Here is a 20644-nt window from a genome sequence, read left to right on the forward strand (position 1 = left end):
TTACAAATCTTATTACATATATACAGCACAATTTTTCATATCTATGGTTATATATAAAGTATATTCACACCAATTCATGTCTTCATACATGTACTTTGGATAATGATGTCTATCACATTCCACCATCCTTATTATTTCCTGCTGCTTTTGTTTTTGATTTGTTCTTCTTCTTCTAGGGCTTTGAGATGTAGTGTTAAGTCATTTATTTGTTGACTTTTTCTTCTTTTAAGGCATGAACTCCATGCAATGAACTTTCCTCTTAGAACTGCTTTCATAGTGTCCCAGAGATTTTGATATGTTGTATCTGTGTTCTCATTCACCTCTAAAATTTTTTTAATGTCCTCCTTGATGTTTTCTGTAATCTATTGTTCATTCAGCAGCATATTATTTAGTCTCCAGGTGTTGGAGTGCATTTTATTTTTTACTTTATCACTGATTTCTAATTTCATTCCATTATGATATGATAGAATGCAGGGTAGTATTTCTACTTTTTTATATTTGCTAAGAGATGCTTTGTGGCAGGTATATGGTCTATTTTAGAGAAGGATCCATATGCTGCTGAGAAGAAAGTATATTCTCTCATTGAAGAATGGAAATATTCTATATATGTCAGTTAAGTCTAAATTACTGATTGTATTATTGAGTTCTATAGTTTCTTTGTTCAGCTTTTGTTCAGAAGATCTATCTAGTGATGAAAGAGATATGTTAAAGTCACTCAAAATTATTGGGTTGTGGTCTATTTGACTCTTGAACTTGAAAAGAGTTTGTTTAATGAACATAGTTGCTCCATTGTTTGGGGCATATATATTTACAATTGTTAAGCCTTGTTGGTGTATGGTTTCCTTGAGCAGTGTGTAGTGTCCTTCTTTATCCTTTTTGATTGACTTTACTTTGAAGTCTACTTTATTTGATTTGAGGGTGGACATCCCTGCTTGCTTCCACAGTCCATATAAGTGGTATGGTTTTTCCCAACCCTTTACCTTCAGTCTGTGAATGTCTGTTTCTAATGAGATGAGTCTCTTGGAGGTAGCATATTGTTGGGTCTTTTTTTTTTTTTTTCAATCTGCTTGATTGGTGAGTTTAGGCCATTAACATTCAGGATTATTTTTGAGACATGATTTGTATTCCCAGCCATTTTTGTTTATTTTTGGTATTTAACATGACTTGGTTTCTCTTCTGATTAGATATTCCTTTAGTATAATCCCTCCCTCTGATGATTTTCATCATTGTTTTTCATTTCCTCTTCTTGAAATATTTTGCTGAGGATGTTCTGTAGTGCAGGCTTTCTCGCTGTAAATTCTTTTAACTTTTATTTATTATGGAAGGTTTTTTATTTCATCATCAAATCTAAAGCTTAGTTTTGCTGGTTATAAGATTCTTGGTTAGCATCCATTTTCTTTCAGAGCTTGGTATATGTTGTTCCAAGATTTCCTGGCTTTGAGAGTCTGGGTTGAAAAATCTGCTGAGATACAAATTGGTCTCCCCCTATATGTGATCTGATTCTTCTCTCTTGTGGTTTTTAAGATTCTATCCTTATTCTGTATGCTAGACATTTTCATTATAATGTGCCTTGGTGTAGATCTATTTTAATTTTATACATTTGGTGTGCTATAAGCCTCCTGTATTTGGTTTTCCAATTCGTTCTTCATGCTTGATATTATCACATTGAAGAGATGTGCATTCCTTTTCCAATTCGGTCTTCATGCTTGATATTATCACATTGAAGAGATTGTGCATTCCTTTAGTTTGAAACTCTGTGCCTTCCTCTGTCCCAGTGACTCTTAGATTTGGTCTTTTGATACTGTCCCATAATTCTTGGATGTTCTGTTCATGGTTTCTAACTTTCTTCACTGTGTGATCAATCTTATTTTCTAGGTTGACTTCAAAGTAAAGCCAATCAAAAAGGATAAAGAAGGACACTACATACTGCTCAAGGGAATCATACACCAACAAGACTTAACAATTATAAATATATATGCCCCTTTGTGTTCATTATCTGATGTTCTTTCTTCCAAGTGATCTAGTCTGTTGGTTATGCTTTCTATTGAGTCTTTTAAATTTGATTTATTGTATCCTTCATTTCAAGGATTTCTGACTTTTTTTTTCAGGGTCTCTATCTCTCTCTTGAAGTAATCTTTTGCTACCTGTATTTGCTCTCTTATCTCATTGTTGGAGTGATCAATTTTTGCCTGTATTTGCTCGTTTAGGTCATTCTTTAATTCACAGATAATTTTAATTATGAACCTTCTGAACTCCTTCTCTGATATTTCATCAACTTCGATGCTGTCCATAGGTTCTGTTATTATAGTGTCCTAGTTTGTTTGGGGTACTTTCCTCCCTTATTTTTTCATGTTGTCTATGTGTCTTCCTTTCTTGCAGTGTGGATCTGAAATATTACAGTCTCTTCCCTATATTCTTGTAGTACCTGTGCAGATTGTCTGTATCTCACCTTGATGTTGGGCTTCCAGACCCTGCTTGTGTCCCTCAATGAATGCTACTGCATCCTGTGTCTGGGTCCTGTGTAAGTTGGAGTGGGTGGATCTGGGCTGCTGGGCTTGACCTCCCCTGGTAGTCTGCTGGTTGTAAGGGGCAAGGGGCCAAAGGCTAGGCTCTGGTGGTGTCTGCCCCGCCAGGGGATGGGTAAACCAGGCCTACTGAGAGCCTGGATCCCACATGGGCCAGTGTGGGTGGATCTCCTTGACTTTTTTCTTTTTTTCTTAGTTGTAGTTGGACACAAAACCTTTGTTTTATTACTTATTTTTATGTGGTGCTGAGGATCGATTCCAGGGCCTTGCACATGCTAGGCAAGTACTCTACCACTGAGTCACAACCCCAGCCTTAGTGCCTCACTTTTGTTGAGGCTGGCTTTGAACTTGCAATCCTCCTGCCTCAGTCTCCTGAGATGCTGGGATTATAGGCACGAGCCACTGCACACAGCTAGGATACAAGTTTTTAATGGGAACTATCCAATGTGTAATTATACACAAAAGTTATAATATAAGTCTGGCAAATATTTTACTTCACAGGCATTATAAACATTAAATCATGCATATTTACACTTTTGCTTATTTTAACTGGCTTCCATAAACTTGTTTGCCAGAAATTTTCCTAAGAACGGTCTATTTTAACCATAATGACTTATTTTTATAAAATGTTAAGGCTCACAACTATGATACTTATATATACATTTGCTAAAGAAAAGAGTATTTGCTTACTGATTCTTTCAGAAAGGGATAACTGTGTCTTATAATATTTAATTCAGTATAACTTTGGTCATCTTGTTATAACTCAACCAGTATAAAATCAACACATATGCCTTCAAGTTAGGAAAATCTATTACCCTTTTTAATCAATGATGAACATAATAAAAATAAAGGTGATGATAGAAAAAATATTCTTTAAAAATACAGAATCATGAATTTTGCCTACAACTTAATTCAGAGATCTAGTCATAGAAGAAACCACTAATACTAGCAGACAATTTTATTTTAGCATTGATATAATACATAATTACAGATTCAGAAAATACAACAAATCTTAAGCTGAATAAATAAAAGTAAACCCATATACATGCACAATGTTATTTAACTATACCTATATAACAATTACAGAAAGTGGCAGAAAACAGAATGCTTTCAACCAAAAAAGTCTAGAAGAAGTTCTATTAGTATTTAAGAATGAGAGTAAAATATCAAGATATGTTCAGACTAGTGGTATACCATGGGCAGGATGAGGGTAAAAATTCACTCCATGTGCAATACATAGCCAATAGAGAAGTTAAACACAACAATAATAAGTGTGAATAACCATCACTATGTTTTGGACCATTCCCAGCAGCCTGCCCTTAGTATGTCTCTGGTTCAGATCAAGGAAACTGAGGGAATTTTTAACAAACCTTCATTAGAGAAACTCTAAGGATATATTTTAAGAGGAAGGAAACTATAAAGTAACAAGTCTGAGATGCAGGAAGAAAAGATGAACAAAGAAAGTATAGGTATAAATAAATCTAAATAAATAATGACTGCATAAAAGAATAATAATGCCAACTGAAGGTAGTTGTAGGAGGAAAAAAACCAACAGAGAATGAAACTGCTGGACATCAGTAATTAAAAAATGGGGGAGTAAAGTGACCAGAATTAGACTATTCTATAGATTGTGATACTTCAGTTTTTGATCTGAGTGTACATGTTAAATATTTACTAATAACTCTAAAAGAAGAGAATAAACACTAAGTTTCAAGTCAATAGAAGGAAGTAAAAAGAAATTAACAGAATGAATTACAAATTCATGCTACCTAACTCCAATCTGGCCTTTACTGTGGCTAGACAATCCTTTCCTTCATCTATTGGCTCTATCACATTTCTTACAGTAACTTGTTCCCAACATTTCCAGGGAAAGTCCTCCTATGGTTATCTCGATTCTAGAAGATAATATTCTCTACCGCTCAAAAGAATTTCAGAGCTCTCTGTAAATCTCCATCTGCCCTAGGTTAATAACAACTTTTTTACCAACAACTGAACCATTTCTCTCTATATACTACCAGTTTCATCTGCCTCTTACAAATATACTCAGTTTTGTTTTATCCTCAAACAGCCTTTCCTTACCTCTGCTACCTCTTTTAAAGTGAAGGCCTTCTTTCTTAGTTTCCAGTTCTAAATTACATATAATCCATAATTGCAAGGGGGAGAAAAACTTAGTTTCCATTTACTTCCTATATTCTCTCTTCTAACATGCCATTGAAAAATTAGCTGGGTTTAGGAATGATCATAGAAGGTTCCATAATGCAAAGAATGGGCATAATTAATTTTCTTTATGCGCACCATGAGTAAGTAGACACTGAATAAAAATTTAAAAAATTTTAAAGTCTTTCATGTACCTAACTATTGCTTTTTTATATTTATAAAGGTTAGAAAATGGCTATAACTTAATCTATGTTCAAGTCTTAGAGCCTCTTACCCTTTTTCAGTTTCCGGACAGCCAACATACAATGACTAGGAGAGAGATCCCATATTCTTAAGGTTTTATCATCACTTACAGTAGCACAGATCGGCAGATAAGGATGTGTAGCCAAACCCCATACCTCTCCTTCCATGTGTCCCTAATAAAGAAAACAGTATCAATTTAACCTAAAAATATATGCATGACAGGAGCTCTACACACCTGGTTACCAGTAAAACTGACATTAAAAAAATTAAAAACCCAACCATTTAAAGTTTGGAAATGGTTTCGAGGAGATACAACAAATGAAGAAACATTTATTCATAAAAAATCTGCTAAAATTTGGTAAGAACAGTGAGAATCTATGGTATTTAAACTGAGATCCAGTGCTTTGTCCCTCCTCCCAAAACTTCATGCTGGACTGATACAAACAAAAACACCTGGCTGTCTCCACCGTTCCCAGCAGAAGAGCTGTTTTCCCAGTGAGGGTACCAAGTCAGGCATTCCTTATCTTGCCTAAGCTGTCAGTTGTGGAGGCTGAATTCCTGGTGAGCAGACTGACAGGCAGAAGTTCCCTTTTCCCCAGCCCCTACTCCATATGGAAACTCCACCACTGGTGTCCTAGTGGAAACCCAGAAAAACCTAAGAAGACCTTAGACTATTGCCCTTTCTATCTTTACCAAACACTCAGCCTTAAAGCCTGTCTTATTCAAGAGCCCTGACTCAGATATTTTCCCTGAAGGGAGAAGCAAGTCAAAACAAACAAACAAACAAACAAACAAACAAACACAAAACAAAACAAAGTAAAATAAACACATTTAAAAAAAAACAGCCCCTAATCTCAAAGAATTGACTTTATTTATAGCAAAGCAGAGAAAAGTTAATGACTAGGAATTCTCTCAAAAACAGTGGAGGGATGGAAGTGTCATTGTATGCCTGTGATCCCAGCTACTCAGGAAGCTAAGTCAGGAGGAATTGCAAGTTCAAGCTTGGGTAACTTACTGCAAACCTGTCTCAAAATAAAAAGGACTGGGGATGTAGCAAAATGGTAGAGATAGCATGTTAGGCCCTGGGTTCAATTTCTAATAAAACAACAACAAACCACCACCACCACCAACAACAACAACAACAACAAAAAAAACCCACAAAAAAACTGTGGAGGTTGTGATGAAAAGTAAACAGAAGGAGATTTATAGAATCATATGACATATGAATCTAAACTAGAGACCACCTAGTTTGTCCAAAGGAACCAGAGAACTCTCAGAAGTAGCTAGGAGGATCTTTGTTGAAGTCACTACAAACCTAGGGAAATGTTCTTTTAAAGGAGTCAAATTTGATTGGTTTAGTCTGTGGAACAATTTATACTTCAAGAAAGTATTGAAAAGAATAGAGCAGTCAGTCAGTAATTAAAGGAGTTTAACAGTTAAGTGTGGTCAAGGCAAGAGACAAAGTACAGGTAATACTTCCTACATGATTTTATAAAGCCATTTCACTCTGATACCAAAACCAAACATCACAGGAAATCTACCAAGACATCACAAGAAATCTACAGACTAATATCCCTTAAAAAGGTGAATTCTAAAACCCTCTACAAAATCCTAGCAAACTGAATTAAACATATGGAAAGATTTTTATACAACTAAGAATGCAAGATTGCCAAATTAAAAAATCAGTTAAGATAATATGTCACATTAATAGAACCAAGGACAAAAACCATATGATCATCTGAGTATACATAGAAAAAGTGTAAGATAAATCCCTCCCTACCAATGTTTAGAAAAAACTAGGAATAAGAAGGTGATTTCTCAACCGAGTAAAGAGAATCTATGAAAAAGTCATGGTTACATTATACTTAATGGTGGAAAGCTGAATTCTTTTTCTCTAAGATTAGGAACGAGACAAAGGTGTCTTTTCTAACCACTTAAACTTTAGCCAGGACAATAGGGCAAGAAAAATAAATAAAAGCCAATCAGATTGAATTCAAGGAAATAAAACTATCTCTACTTACAGATGACATGATCTTATATATAGAAAATCCTAAATAATGTACTTATTAAACTATTATAATAAATGAAGTCAACAAATTTATTGGATATAAGGTCCTATTATAGGCTATATTATAGGCTATGTACGAAATCAACTGTATTTCTCTACACTAGTAATGAACAATCTGAAAACAAAATTAAAAAGAACTGTATAATGGTATAACAAATAATAAAATACTTAGAAATAAATTGAACAAAATAGGTATGAGACTTGTATACTGCAAATCACAAAACCCTTCTGAAAAAAGAAAAGGTCTAAATAAATAGAGAGCTATCCCATATTCATAGGTAGGAAGACTTAATCCTGTTAGGATTAATCCCTAAACTGATCTACAGACAGTGCTGCTACAATCGTCATATTTTTTTTTAACCATTTAACATTTACGTTAGGTATAAACATTCCCACATTTTTAATTACTATAGTTTTATGGAGAATTTCTCAAAGACTTCTTGATCTTCTTTTCTCCTCTAGATGATCTTAAAAAATCTTTCTAGAATTTGTGAAAAATCTCATTAAAGTTTGAATTGTAATCATACTGAATCATACTGAATCTATCATTTATTTTTTCTTGGATAGTTTATCTACAAAATTCTGGGTTACTATGTAGTTGTTTTATGTGAACAGCATGTTTTTCTAAAATATTTATTTTTTAGTTTTAGGTGGACACAATATGTTTATTCTATTTTTATGTGGTGCTAAGGATTGAACCCAGTGCCCTATGCATGCTAGGCAAACACTCTACTATTGAGCTACAACCCCAGCCCTGAACAGCATGTTTTATGTCATATTTTCAAACTTGTTATTGCTGTTACATAGAAATACTATTGATTTTTATATGCTGATTTTGTATCTAAACATTATTTCCAACAATTTTTCAATTTATTCTTGATATACAAATTTGTTGTATCTAAAAATACCACCATTGTCCATTTATTTCTAGCACTTACACCTTTTATTGATTTGTTTTACTGAAGTGGCTAAGGTTTTACCCATATTGGACAAAAATGGTAATGTGGTATCTTCCCTTGTTCCTGATTTCAAAATAAAAAGACATCGAAATCTTAAATTTATAATAAATTCCCCAAATAATGAAATTGGATGGGTGTATAGCTTAGTGGTTAGAGCACATGCTTAGCATGTGTCAGGCCCTGAGTTTAATTCCCAGCCTCCCACACACACACACAATGTATTAAAAACAATTTTAAATCCCAGTGCTTGAGAGGTCAAGACAGGAGGATCTTGAGTTCAAAGCTTGCCTCAGCAATGGCAAGGCACTAAGCAATTCAGCAACACTCCGTCTCTAAATAAAATACAAAATAGGGCTGAGGATGTGGTTCAGTAGTTGAGTGCCCCTGAGATCAATCCCCAGTACCAAACAAAAACAAAAACAAAAAAATTTTAATTGGGAGGTCATTTAGGCTGGGACAGCTTCAGTGCTTTAGGTGCCTATGTAAGATAACCAAAGCCCCATGTACAAAATAAAGTGAAACTAGATACTTTACCAATCAGAAACAGCCAACTAATCTCTAATTAAGGTTTTCCCCACTCTAACCAATCAACTAGATCTTTGTTGTCCACATTGTCTGTAAAAGCTTGATGCCTGTGCTCCTGCAGCAGATTCTGCTGAACCTCTTCTGGTTTCAGATGCTGTCCAATTCATGAATATTTTAATGTTCAAATACACTCTGCTAATTTTATTTTGCCTAAAGTATTTCTCTTAATAAATATCATTTAGTACTTCTTAATTTTTTTATAATTATGAAACTGTGGTTTTTAAAAATTCCATCTCTGAATTCAGAGGGTACATCAGAGGGTACTTGTGCTAATAATTCCCAAGATATCATAAACATATTAAACACAGAAAAATGAGTGTACAACCATATGATAAAATTTTATTGCTAAAAACATTTATTATGACTCCATTTTTAATTTCAAAGGCATTTATAAACTGAAATTGAGTAAGATAGGATTAATTTAATGTTTTATCATTTGCATATTTATTCTTTAATGTCATATTAATAATATAATAAAGCATTAAATAATGTGCAGTGTTCTCATCTATGTGTACTTTTTGCTATCTTAACAAGAATGAAGTGGGGGTTAGAAGAGAGATAAGTGAGTATTAAGAAAGAAAATAATTCTTTTTCAGAGTAAAAGGCAAACCAAAGTTTGATTACTATATAGAATTGCATAAGGACAGTTTTTCATCAGGATAGAGCCAACCTCACTATGTTTTACAGTGTTGATCTATTTCCCTCCTCACTTTTCAGAAAAATATAATACACTAAAGAAATGTACATGTAAAAACCTTATATGCCACTCTATGGAAATGTTAAGGGCCATATGGCCAACAGCTATTGCTGGTATGTTTATATTTCTACTACACAGATTTTTATATTTCTGATTTTCTGTTTTATTATTGACATACTTTGACTAATAAATGTTTTTAGCAATAAAATTTTATCATACAGTTATACACTCATTTTTAAAAATGTTTTTATTTATTTATTTTTAGCTATAGTTGAACACAACATCTTTATTTTACTTATTTATGTGTATATGGTGCTGAGGATTGAACCCAGAGCCTCCCATGTTCGAGGGGAGTGCTCTACCACTGAGCCACAACTCCAGCCCTCATTTTTTTTAAGTTAGAAAATAACAATGACTTATCTACAGAGCTTCACAGAAAAATAACTGCCTTATGTTAAACAAACATACCTCAAATAGATAAAATTAAATCTGAAATAAATGTGCTGGGCTAAATTCTTTACAGCCAGTTTTTCTATTGGTTTATTTTGTAATAAGAATTAACTCAAAATATTGTCAATTATTCCATATGAGAATATGAATATTTATTTACTGATATTAGTGATAACCAAATTAAATTTTTTCTTTACATATTAACAAATATTTCCCTAATTAATATTATTTTTCACCACTGTCAACTTTTCTTATGTAATGAAAGAATAAATTCTATGTAAAGAGAAAAAAGCATATTAGTATTTCAAAGTACCTGGACCAGAAGTGTTACTGGGCCACTTTTATCCACTTCTAATATTTCACCATTCTTTGTGCCAACTAAAATATGACCATGGCCTAATGATATGGCACGTATAGATGGGTTATCTTCCAACAGAAGACCTGAAATGTTAAAAGGAGATGTTATTATATGTATGAAGTTATTAATAAAAGGACATATTGTGACACTATTATTTTTTAAAATATTAATTTTTTAGTTATAGGTGGACACAATATCTTTATTTTATTTTTATGTAGTTCTGAGGATCGAATCCAGTGCCTTAGACATGGCAGGTAAGCACTCTACCACTGAGCCACAACCCCAGCTCGTGACAGTTATTTTGACAATGAACCCATACAAGGTTGATTTCTCCTGTATTTCAAGAATACACTGTAGTTCCTTCAATTGATTTATTAATTTCAAAAGAAGTACATAAATATAGTAGAATTTTATTTTTTATTGTTTTTGTTGTTGTTTTAAGGTACTGGAGATTGAACTCAATATTCCACATATGCTATGTCAGTGTTCTATCACTGAATTATACCCTAACCCCTGACAACTCTTTCTTTACTTCTGTGTTAGCCTTTCCTTATCAATCTCCTGCCCCTCTTAGAACACTTACACTATTCTGATTAGCAATTTTAATTCAATGTAAAATATATTCTTTTATGTCTACTGTGTCCTACACAGGCTTCAGTGATATATTAGAAATATGACAAACCTAACTCCTCCCCTTAATAGCATACAGTGAGGAAAACAGACCCTGTGTTAGGAACATATTCAAAAAGGAGCATATAGCAAGGAAATTTCACCTTTTTGTGGGGAGGTGAGGATAGGGAAGTCATCCTAGAAGAAATAGTGTTTGAGATTTGAAAAATGAGAATGTAATTAGGAAATGGAGGAAGAGGGAAGAATAAATTCTAGGCAAAACTAATATGCCGAAAGTCTGGAGGCCAGACAGAGCGTGGCATAGTGCCTTAAAGGAAGAAGTGCATTGAAAGTAAAGGAAAAGGGAAGAAGGGCCTGTGAGGTAAAGTAGCAGGGTCAACAAAAAGCCCTGATGAAAAAAAAGCCAAGTCAGAAAACAAGTTCCTGGCTGATGATAAATATGATGCTCACATGGAAATTTCCTTTGAAAAATTAAAAATATTAAAAGTTAATATTGATAAAATTGTACTTGGCTAATATTTTATTACATGTATCTCAGAAAACATATTTTTGAAAGAATAGCAATGATTCTGGTATCAATTAAGTCCCAATTAAATCTGATGCCCATTGAATAAATAAGGAAAAATATATTCCATGTGGTCCACCTCAGTAGTCAAGTTAACTAATGAATAATTGATCTATTTTTCTACAAATAAATTAAATCTCAAATCACCTTTGGATCCTGGGGCCAAAGCAGCTCTTTTTATAGCATAGGTCTTGAGACATCTTTCAAAGGAGTCATCCCAAAGAGCTACTATACCATCTTTTCCTCCAGTTACAAATCCCTATGAAAATAAAATATTCAAATTATTAAAGATTTAAATATTTAAAAAAATAATAACCTCCTTCATATTGGAAAACTCTAGAGGAAAGACTACAGACAAAAGTTACAGCTTGCAAATAACAGAAATTAGATAAGAATCCATAACAGCTTTTAAAGAACTGACATTAAATCTGTAAAAATACTTAAAATAATAAACATTCTACTATTAGTATAGGATACTAATAATACTAATACTAATTTGGAATTATGAGTTATATCACCAATTTCAGAAAGTTACATATATTCTCCTGGAGTCTTTTAAACTTCAGTCTTTACAAAGAAGGAATAATACTGGTATCCACCTGATAGGATATAATGATTATATGTAAAACAATTTTTGACAACTAGTAAGGGATTAATAAATATTAAGTTAAACATTTTTTCAAAATGTTGACCTATTTCAATCTGTGTTTATGAAGTTGAAGAAAGGAACAAACCAAGGTCAAAAGACCCCGTCCCACAGACTATAATTGGGTAGTCCAGCCAAGAAGAACAGCAGGGTTCCTATACTTCTGAAAATGCTCTATATGCCATGATCAGATTGTGTTTAATTTGAAATCTCTTTAAGTTACTTACTTTTTCCAGTGCATGCATACTGAACACAGGCCCATCATGTGCTTTAACTGTTTTTACAAGGAAGACATCTCTCCAGATACACACATCTCCTGTGGATGTTCCAGAAAAAGCCATCTCTTCAGTCCATCCATACACTGCACACATCATTGTGTCATTTTTCCCCAATGTGCCTATGTAGCCTTTTCTTCCAATCAATCCTCCCCCTGGTTCATAAAAAATATTACAAAAGTACCACTTTCAAAATATACACAATTATAAAGTACAGTTTCTTTTCTACTATTGTTGTTTGAGTAGAAAGACATGTAACAGTAAGAAGAATTAAAAAGAGAAATATGGATCTCTTAATCAGCAATTCAGATACCACCTTGCATGGTGTATTTTAGGCCATAGATTTTTTGATAAATAAGACATGGCCTAAGTCAGTATTAATCAGTCTTCATCATTTTTGATAATATTTTACAAAATTTTTAGTATGACATATTTAAGAATACAAAAGGTATTTTTTGTACCAATACAATAAACACCTGTATATCCTCTATCAAAATACAAAAATATACCAAACCAAGTGACATGTCATGCCAATCCTATATCCCTTCTTCACATACTACTATTCTGAATGTAAAGTTGATCATTCTCCTGTATTCCTTTATAATCTTATTATGTATTTATTAATTCTTGAGTCATGTGTCATATGATTTTTCACATTTCAAAATTTTCTATAAATATCATCTTGTATGTTTTCTTTTGCAACTTGCTTTATTCACCAAGGATTTGTCAGTTTTATACAAGTTGATTTTTACTTCTAGAAAACATTTTCATAACTATGGATTCATTTCATTACATAAACATTCGTTTATTCATTTATTCATTTTTTATTAACAAGTATTTAAGTTGCTTCTCATTTTTGCTATTGAAAGCAAATCTGCCTTAAACATTCTTATGAGGATCTCTTCTATACAATTGTAAGAATAGCTCAAGGAATGAGTAGGAATAGTCATAGAATAATGTGCAAAAGAAGCAATTTAAATAAGAGTAGCCCCAACTCTTCTTTCTAAATTTTTCTCCCAATTCAATATACCAACTTCCACTTCCATTAACAGTGAAAAGAGTTTCTGTTGTTTCCCACATTTAGGAACACTAAGGTACTGTCAAAAAATGGAATGTGAAATATCAAGTGAATTTTATTGTGGTCTTAATTTACATTTCTGTTAGCATAAATGAATTTGATCATATTTTCATATTTTTATTTGTTATTCATCACCTATTGATATCTTTTCTCCATTTTTCCAATTGAACTCATTCATTCATTTATTTAAGACATACACATGCCATACACTGTTCAAGGCACTGGAAGTAGAGCTAAGAACAAAACAGACAACAAAATTCTCTGGTTTTGTAAACTTTATATGGACAGTTAATGAATATGACAATTAAGTAAAATGTACAATAAATTAGGTAATGATGGGTGCTTTGGAAAAAATGTAAGCCTAAAAAGGATATAAGAAGTTTGAGGAGTCCATTGTAAGGGTGTGAAGGGAAAGCCTTATCATGATGGTGGTATCTGAAGTAGAATTGAAGGAGGTAGCAAGAGCAAACTGAGTTAGAATAGTGTTTCAGGCAGAAGGAGCAGCAAGTGCAAAGGCCCCAAAGCAAGAATGTGACTAGAATCTTCAAGGATCAATCAGGAGAGAAATGAAGAGTAGCAAAGAAAGTAAGAGATTAAAGACAAGAATTATATGATCATTCAATAGATACTGAGAAAAGCAGTTGACAAAATACAACACCTCTTCATGTTCAAAACACTAGAAAAACTAGGGACATACTTCAACACTGTAAAAGCTATCTATGCTAAGCCCCAGGCCAACATCATTCTAAATGGAGAAAAACTGAAAGTATTCCCCCTAAAAACTGGAACAAGACAGGGATGTCCTCTTTCACCACTTCTATTCAACATAGTCCTTGAAATGCTAGCTAGAGCAATAAGAAAGAAATTAAAGGAATATGCATAGGAAAAGAAGAATTCAATCTACCACTATTTGCTGATGAAATGATTCTATATTTAGAAGATCCAAAAAATTCCACCAGAAAACTTCTAGAACTCATAAATGAATTCAGCAAAGTAGCAGGATATAAAATCAATATCCATAAATCATTTCTATACATCCACTGCAAGAGAAATTAGAAAAACCACCCCATTCACAGAATCAACCAAACAAAAGAGGTGAAATACCTCTACAATGAAAACTACAGAACACTAAAGAAAGAAATTGAAGAAGACCTCAGAAGATGGAAAGATCTCCCATGCTCTTGGATAGGCAGAATTAATATAGTCAAAATGGCCATACTATCAAAACTGTTATATAGATTTAATGCAGTTCTTATAAAAATTCCAATGACATTCTTCATAGAACTAGAAAAATCAATCATGAAATTCATTTGGAAAAATAAGAGAACTAGAATAGCCAAGGCAATCCTTAGCAAGAAGAGTGAAGCAGGAGGCATCACAGATCTTAAACTATATCACAGAGCAACAGTAACAAAAATGGCATGGTTTTGGTACCAAAACAGACATGTAGACCAGTGGTACAAAATAAAAGACACAGAGACCAACCCACATAAATATGACTATCTCATACTAGACAAAGGCATCAAAAACATACATTAGAAAACAGAGAGCCCATTCAACAAATGGTGCTGGGAAAACTGGAAATCCAAATGTAGCAGAATGAAATCAAACATCTATCTCTCACCCTGCACAAAAATCAACTCAAAGTGGACTAAAGTCTTAGACACTAGAACAGAAACCCTGCACCTAACAGAAGAAAAAGTAGGCCCAAATCTTCATCATGTTGGCTTAGGATCTGACTTCCTGAACAAGACTCCTAAAGCACAAGAAGTAAAATCAAGAATCAGTATGTGGGCTAGATTCTGACCAAAACGCTGCTTATCAGCAAAGGAAACAATCAATAATGTGGTGAGAGATCCCACAGAATGGGAAAAAGTCTTTACTACAGGCACCTCAGACACAGCACTAATCTCCAGGATATATAAAAAACTCAAAAAGCGTAACACCAAAAAAAGATAAATAACCCAGTCAATAAATGGGCTAAGTAACTGAATAGACATTTTACAGAAGAATAAATACAACTGATCAACAAACATATGAAAAAATGTTCATCATCTCTAGTAATTAGAGAAATGCAAGTAAAAACTACTCTTCAGATTTCATCTCACTCTAGTAAAAACAGCAATCATCAAGTTTACAAGCAATAAAAAGTATTGGCAAGGATATGGGGGAAAAGGTACACTCATATATTGTTGGTGAGACTGCAACTGGTGCAACCATTATGGAAAGCAGTATGGAGATACCTCAGAAAACTTGGAATGGATCCACCATATGACACAGATATCCCAGTCTTACACCCAGAAAACTTAAAAATCAGCATTCTACAGTGACACAGCCACACCAATGTTTATAGCAGCTCAATTCACAATAGCTGAATTAGGGAACCAACCTAGGTGCCCTTCAACAGATGAATGGATAAAGAAAATATAGTACCTATACACAATGGAATATTACTCAGCCTTAAAGAAGAATGAAATGATGGCATTTGCAGGTAAATGGATGGAACTAGAGAATATCATTAAATGAAATAAGCCAATCCCAAAAAAACCAAAAGCTGAATGTTCTGATAAGTAAGTGAATGCTGATCCACAGAGGGATAGGAAAGAATGAAGGAACTTTGGATTGTGTAGAGGGGAGTCAGGGGAGGGGTGGGCTTGTGGGGATGGGAAGGATGGTAGAAAGAGACAGACATTATTACCCTATATACATGTACGATTACACTAGTGGAGTGACTGTGAACCATGTACAGCCAGAGGAATGAGATATTGTGTTCCATTTGTGTATTATGTGTCAAAATGCATTCTACTGTAAAATTAATTAATTAATTTTTTTAAAAAGAAAGAGAAACAATACTAGGAGATGGGTCAGAGGGTGTTTTGCAGGCCACTATAAGGGTATAGCTTTTACTTTGCATGGGATGGAAAATATTTGAATAGTAGAATGATAAGATCTGGCATATGACTTATTAAAATATTTATTTTGACTTCTGGGTTGAGAACAGATTAAAGGATGAGGGGGATAAAAAGTTATATGTCTATTTCAATCATCTGACTAAATGATTAAGGAGGCAAGGACCAGGATGGTAGCCTAGAAGATGAATAGTGGTCAGATTCTGAAAGTATTCAGGAAACCAACAAGCAGAGTCATTAATAACACTTCAAGAGCAGTCAGGTGACGTGGTGAAGGTTAGACTTCTCTCAAGAGAAAGAGGAGTAACTGTAAAGTGAAAGCACATAACTGTTTGGGGGTGCTTCAGTATACAGGAAACAAAAGAGACTGATTAGCAACTAGAGAACAGAATTGAAAGGTTTGTTTCATTTATTCAAGATGAAGAAATGGCCGGGCATAGTGGCACGCACCTGTAATCCTAGTGACTCAAGAGGCTGAAGCAGGAGGATTACAAGTTTGAGGCCTGCCTCAGCAACTTACAAAAACTGTGTCTCAAAATAAAAAAATAAAAGGGCTGGGGATGTTGTTCAGTGGTTAAGCATCCCTGGGTTCAATCACAAGTACCAAAAAAAAAAAAAAAAAGATAAGGAAATAATACCACACTTACATGCTGAAGGGAAAGTCAGAAAGGAAAGAACTGGAGTGGTGTCCTTGAGTAGATGAAAGGAGAAGAAATCTAGTGCACAAGTAGGGCAACTGGGCTTCATTACAGCACAGACTATCTGTCTAGAATGGGGTCAGCAAACAACTGGTTATAGGCCAAATCCTGTGGCCATCTATTTATTTAAAGTCCATTGGAGGAGGTTAGCACTAGAGCCACAGAAAGCCTGTTTGATTTGCAGCTGCAGCTAACAGCTGCCTAGAACCTGATCTGGTCACCAACTATACGCTGAAGACTCTGCTAATGGCAACTGCTAAGCACCTAGCAGTGGAATAAGTCCAGTAGTTTCCCCCATCTTTGGCCAGTTGCCTAAGTTCAGAGGGTCAGGCTCTCAGAAAGAAGACACATTGGTATCTATGCTTCACTGGAACACATAGCTTCAGAGTGAAGCTGCCCATGGCTACCTTCTCCACCTGTTATGATTTGGATCTTGGAATGTCCTTAAAAGTTCACATGTTAGAAGCATGGTCTTTAGGGATGCAGGGTTCATAAGTGAGGCTTTCAAGAAATGATTAGATTATAAGGACTCTGACCTCATCAAATGGATAACCCATTGATAGCTGAATGGACTACTAGGAGATAGTTGGAGGAAGTAGGTCACCAGGAGCATACCCTGCAAGGGTTCATCTTCTCCTCAGCCCCTTCTCTCTGCTCCCTGGCTGTCATGACTTGAGCAGATTTCCCTGCCTTACCTTCCACTATGATATTCTGCCTCTTCTTGGGTCCAGATTAATAAAGTCGGCCAACCATGAACTAAGTAAGGCCTCTGAAACTGTGAGCTAAACTAAACTTTTCCTCCTCTAAGTTTTTTTTGTTGTTGTTGTTGTTGTTGTTGCTGTTTTTTTAGTTATTTTGGTCACTGTCAAAAAAAAAAAAAAAAAAAAAACAAAAAAAAGAGCTGACTAACACCATACTCCAACCTACTAGGCCCATTCCCTACAACAGTACAGTTTTGGAGAGTATATTTCTAATTCATAGCAATTGGGAACAAATAGGGTAATCAAAACAGGACAATTTTTTCCCTTGTTCTCTAAGTATCTATGAATATTCTTCATTTTTGTCCTTTTCACCTGGAGAACCTAAAATATTTACTATCTGATTATTTGCAGAAAGTTTTCACTCCTGGTTTAGATAACTGATGGTTAGGCTTTCTGATACATAAAATATAACATGTTCCTATTGCACAAGACCATGTCATTAACACTTAAAAACTTTCAGTGGTTCCCTATCCTTGGAATAGAGTTAAAATACTTTAGGGAGAAACCAATAATTCATAACTTGGAATTCCCAGTCTAGATTTGGGATAAGTGGCAAGAGAGACTCCATTTTAACCTCAGGTCTAATTCACCTCCTTCAACTTAATTTACCTAAAAGTATGCATTTAGAGTGTTAGACAATACTTAGAATAAGAAAATAGGTATTAATTTCCCACTTGGCTAGTGAACTCCATGGATCAGAACTCTAAAAGCGATGAAGGTTGAAATGTGCACTAAAACCCTAACATTTATCCTTATACGGTTCAGGTTCAAGTTCAGGTCAAATATATGTGTAATCAAATTTAAGGAAGAAAGTTACTCAGTTATATATCTTTTCATTTTAAGTCTATTTACTTTCTTTAAAATAACAAATTCATAGTTTTTGTTTTTAAGAGAAATGCTAAATAATACTTGCTGGCTATTTGTAATTTCAAGTGACTAAGAGGTCCAAATGAAAATTTTGTTCAATCATATGGAAATGAAATTATAAACATGAAAATACTTTTTCCTTTGTAAATGCATATACTATGATAAATCTGTGATAAAATATTAACTCCAAATAAGAAAAATCAATTTATTTCCTATGTAGAATACAACTTGAAAGGTACTTGAACTTGGGAAATGTCTTCACTAAGCCTATTCTTCCTCCTACATTTACATATTTTCTGTGAAAGATTTAAATTCATTGAGACATCAATGTGACATTGTTGGGACTTTATAAATATACTCATTCTATCTGGAAAAGGAAAAATATTTTTTATTTTAAGATGTGAGCTTCTATATTTGTAATTTACAGTTACGAATGACTAAATTAAAGGAACATTTTGTTTCTATATCATATAAAGAATTTTTACATAATTTTTCATTTTTAGTTTAAACTATAAATCATGTCTTTTAATAGATGAAAGGAGTCTAGACAACCAACTGATTAATCTCATATGTTAATTCCTTTTGCAAATATGAATATTACATAAATGTATCTTTGTTTAAAATGCACCAACACAACAGTAAGTCACTTAAAAATAAATCTATCTTGGAAAATTTTAGATTTCCAAAAAAGATGCAGAGATAACATAGTGTTCCCATATATGCCTCCATCCAGTTTCCTCTAATGTTAACATCTTCTATTATCACAATTCCATTGTCAAAACTAAGAAACCATCATTTTTGATATATTACTATTAACTGAACCCTAGGTTTCATTCAGATTTCACCAGTTTTTCCACCAATGTCCCTTTTTTGTTCCAGAATCCAGTCTGGGATACCATACTGCACTTAGCTAAATTACTTTTTAAAATAACAATTTCTTGGGCTGGGGTTGTGGCTCAGTGGTAGAACGCTCACCTTGCATGTGCGAGACCCTGGGTTCAATCCTCAGCACCACATATAAAAATAAACAAGTGAAATAAAGGTGTATATCCAACTACAACTAAAAAATAAATATTAAAAAATAACAATTTCTTAATTTTCAAAGAAGTAAAAAGAAACACTTCCTTACCTGCTCTACGCCAAAATTTCATGTGTTTAATTCCAGCTGTAATCAGTTTATCAGGCATGTAGGGGTTCATCTTAACAACAAAAATCTTATCTTTACTTCCTCTGAAATAAATACAAAATTTTTAGCTCTGAAGACAAAGCTATCCTGTAACAACCTTTTCCCTGATCCATACTCTGTCTTTACTTCTCACTTTACTGAATGTCTATTTCCCACTTGTCCTTTGGGTTTGGGCTGTGAAGACATGCATTTGTATATTCACTTAGTGTGTGTGTGTGTGTGTGTGTGTGTGTGTGTGTGTGTGTGTTTCTCTCTCTCTCTCTCTCTCTCTCTCTCTCTCTCTCTCTCTCAGCAGTACTATGAACTTAACCTGGGGCTGTTATACCACAGAGCTCCATCCCCAGCCCTTTTTATTTTTTGAAACAGGAGCTCACTAAGTTGATCTGGCTGGTCTCCAACTTGCATCCTCCTGCCTTAGCCTCCTGAGTGGCTGGAATTACAGGCATGTGCCACTGCACCTGGCTTTGTCATTATTTTAATATGTCAACTCTGTTCAACAGGTTGTCAAAAGATAGAAACAGTGAAAACTTCTTTTGAGTAGCACCTATGATACCTACAACTGTGCATGAGGAACATAGCTTATGACATAAATGAATTAAAGAATTTAAGTAACATTTCATTAAATTTTTTTTTTTAGAGAGAGAATTTTTTAATGTTTTTATTTTATTTTATTTTTTTTAGTTTTCGGTGGACACAACATCTTTGTTTGTATGTGGTGCTGAGGATCGAACCCGGGCCGCACACATGCCAGGCGAGCGTGCTACCGCTTGAGCCACATCCCCAGCCCCAATATTTCATTAAAATTTAACATAGTTTTTCCAACTATCTTTAATCATTTTAGATAATTAACTTTTCTTTTTTTTTTTTAATATTTATTTAATTTTTTTTTTTTTTTTAGTTCTCGGCGGACACAACATCTTTGTTGGTATGTGGTGCTGAGGATCGAACCCGGGCCGCACGCATGCCAGGCGAGCGCGCTACCGCTTG

The 20644-nt window shown here is 34.0% G+C and overlaps 1 protein-coding gene across 2 annotated transcripts in view; it reads right to left on the bottom strand.

Annotated features, from left to right (window-relative positions):
• The window catches only part of EML5 (EMAP like 5), a 180120-nt gene that overhangs the window by 75188 nt on the left and 84288 nt on the right, over positions 1-20644 (bottom strand). For both annotated transcript variants that reach the window (XM_081289270.1, XM_081289271.1), the window contains exons 17-21: positions 19601-19701; positions 12111-12313; positions 11385-11496; positions 9998-10125; positions 4957-5098 (exon numbers count right to left, since the gene is read on the bottom strand). In XM_081289270.1, coding sequence (XP_081145396.1) covers positions 4957-5098; positions 9998-10125; positions 11385-11496; positions 12111-12313; positions 19601-19701 — 686 coding nt within the window. The remainder of the gene's footprint in view (positions 1-4956; positions 5099-9997; positions 10126-11384; positions 11497-12110; positions 12314-19600; positions 19702-20644) is intronic.

The sequence above is a fragment of the Spermophilus citellus genome (genome assembly GCF_964194105.1).
Source record: "Spermophilus citellus genome assembly, chromosome: 4".
Lineage (NCBI taxonomy): Eukaryota > Metazoa > Chordata > Mammalia > Rodentia > Sciuridae > Spermophilus > Spermophilus citellus.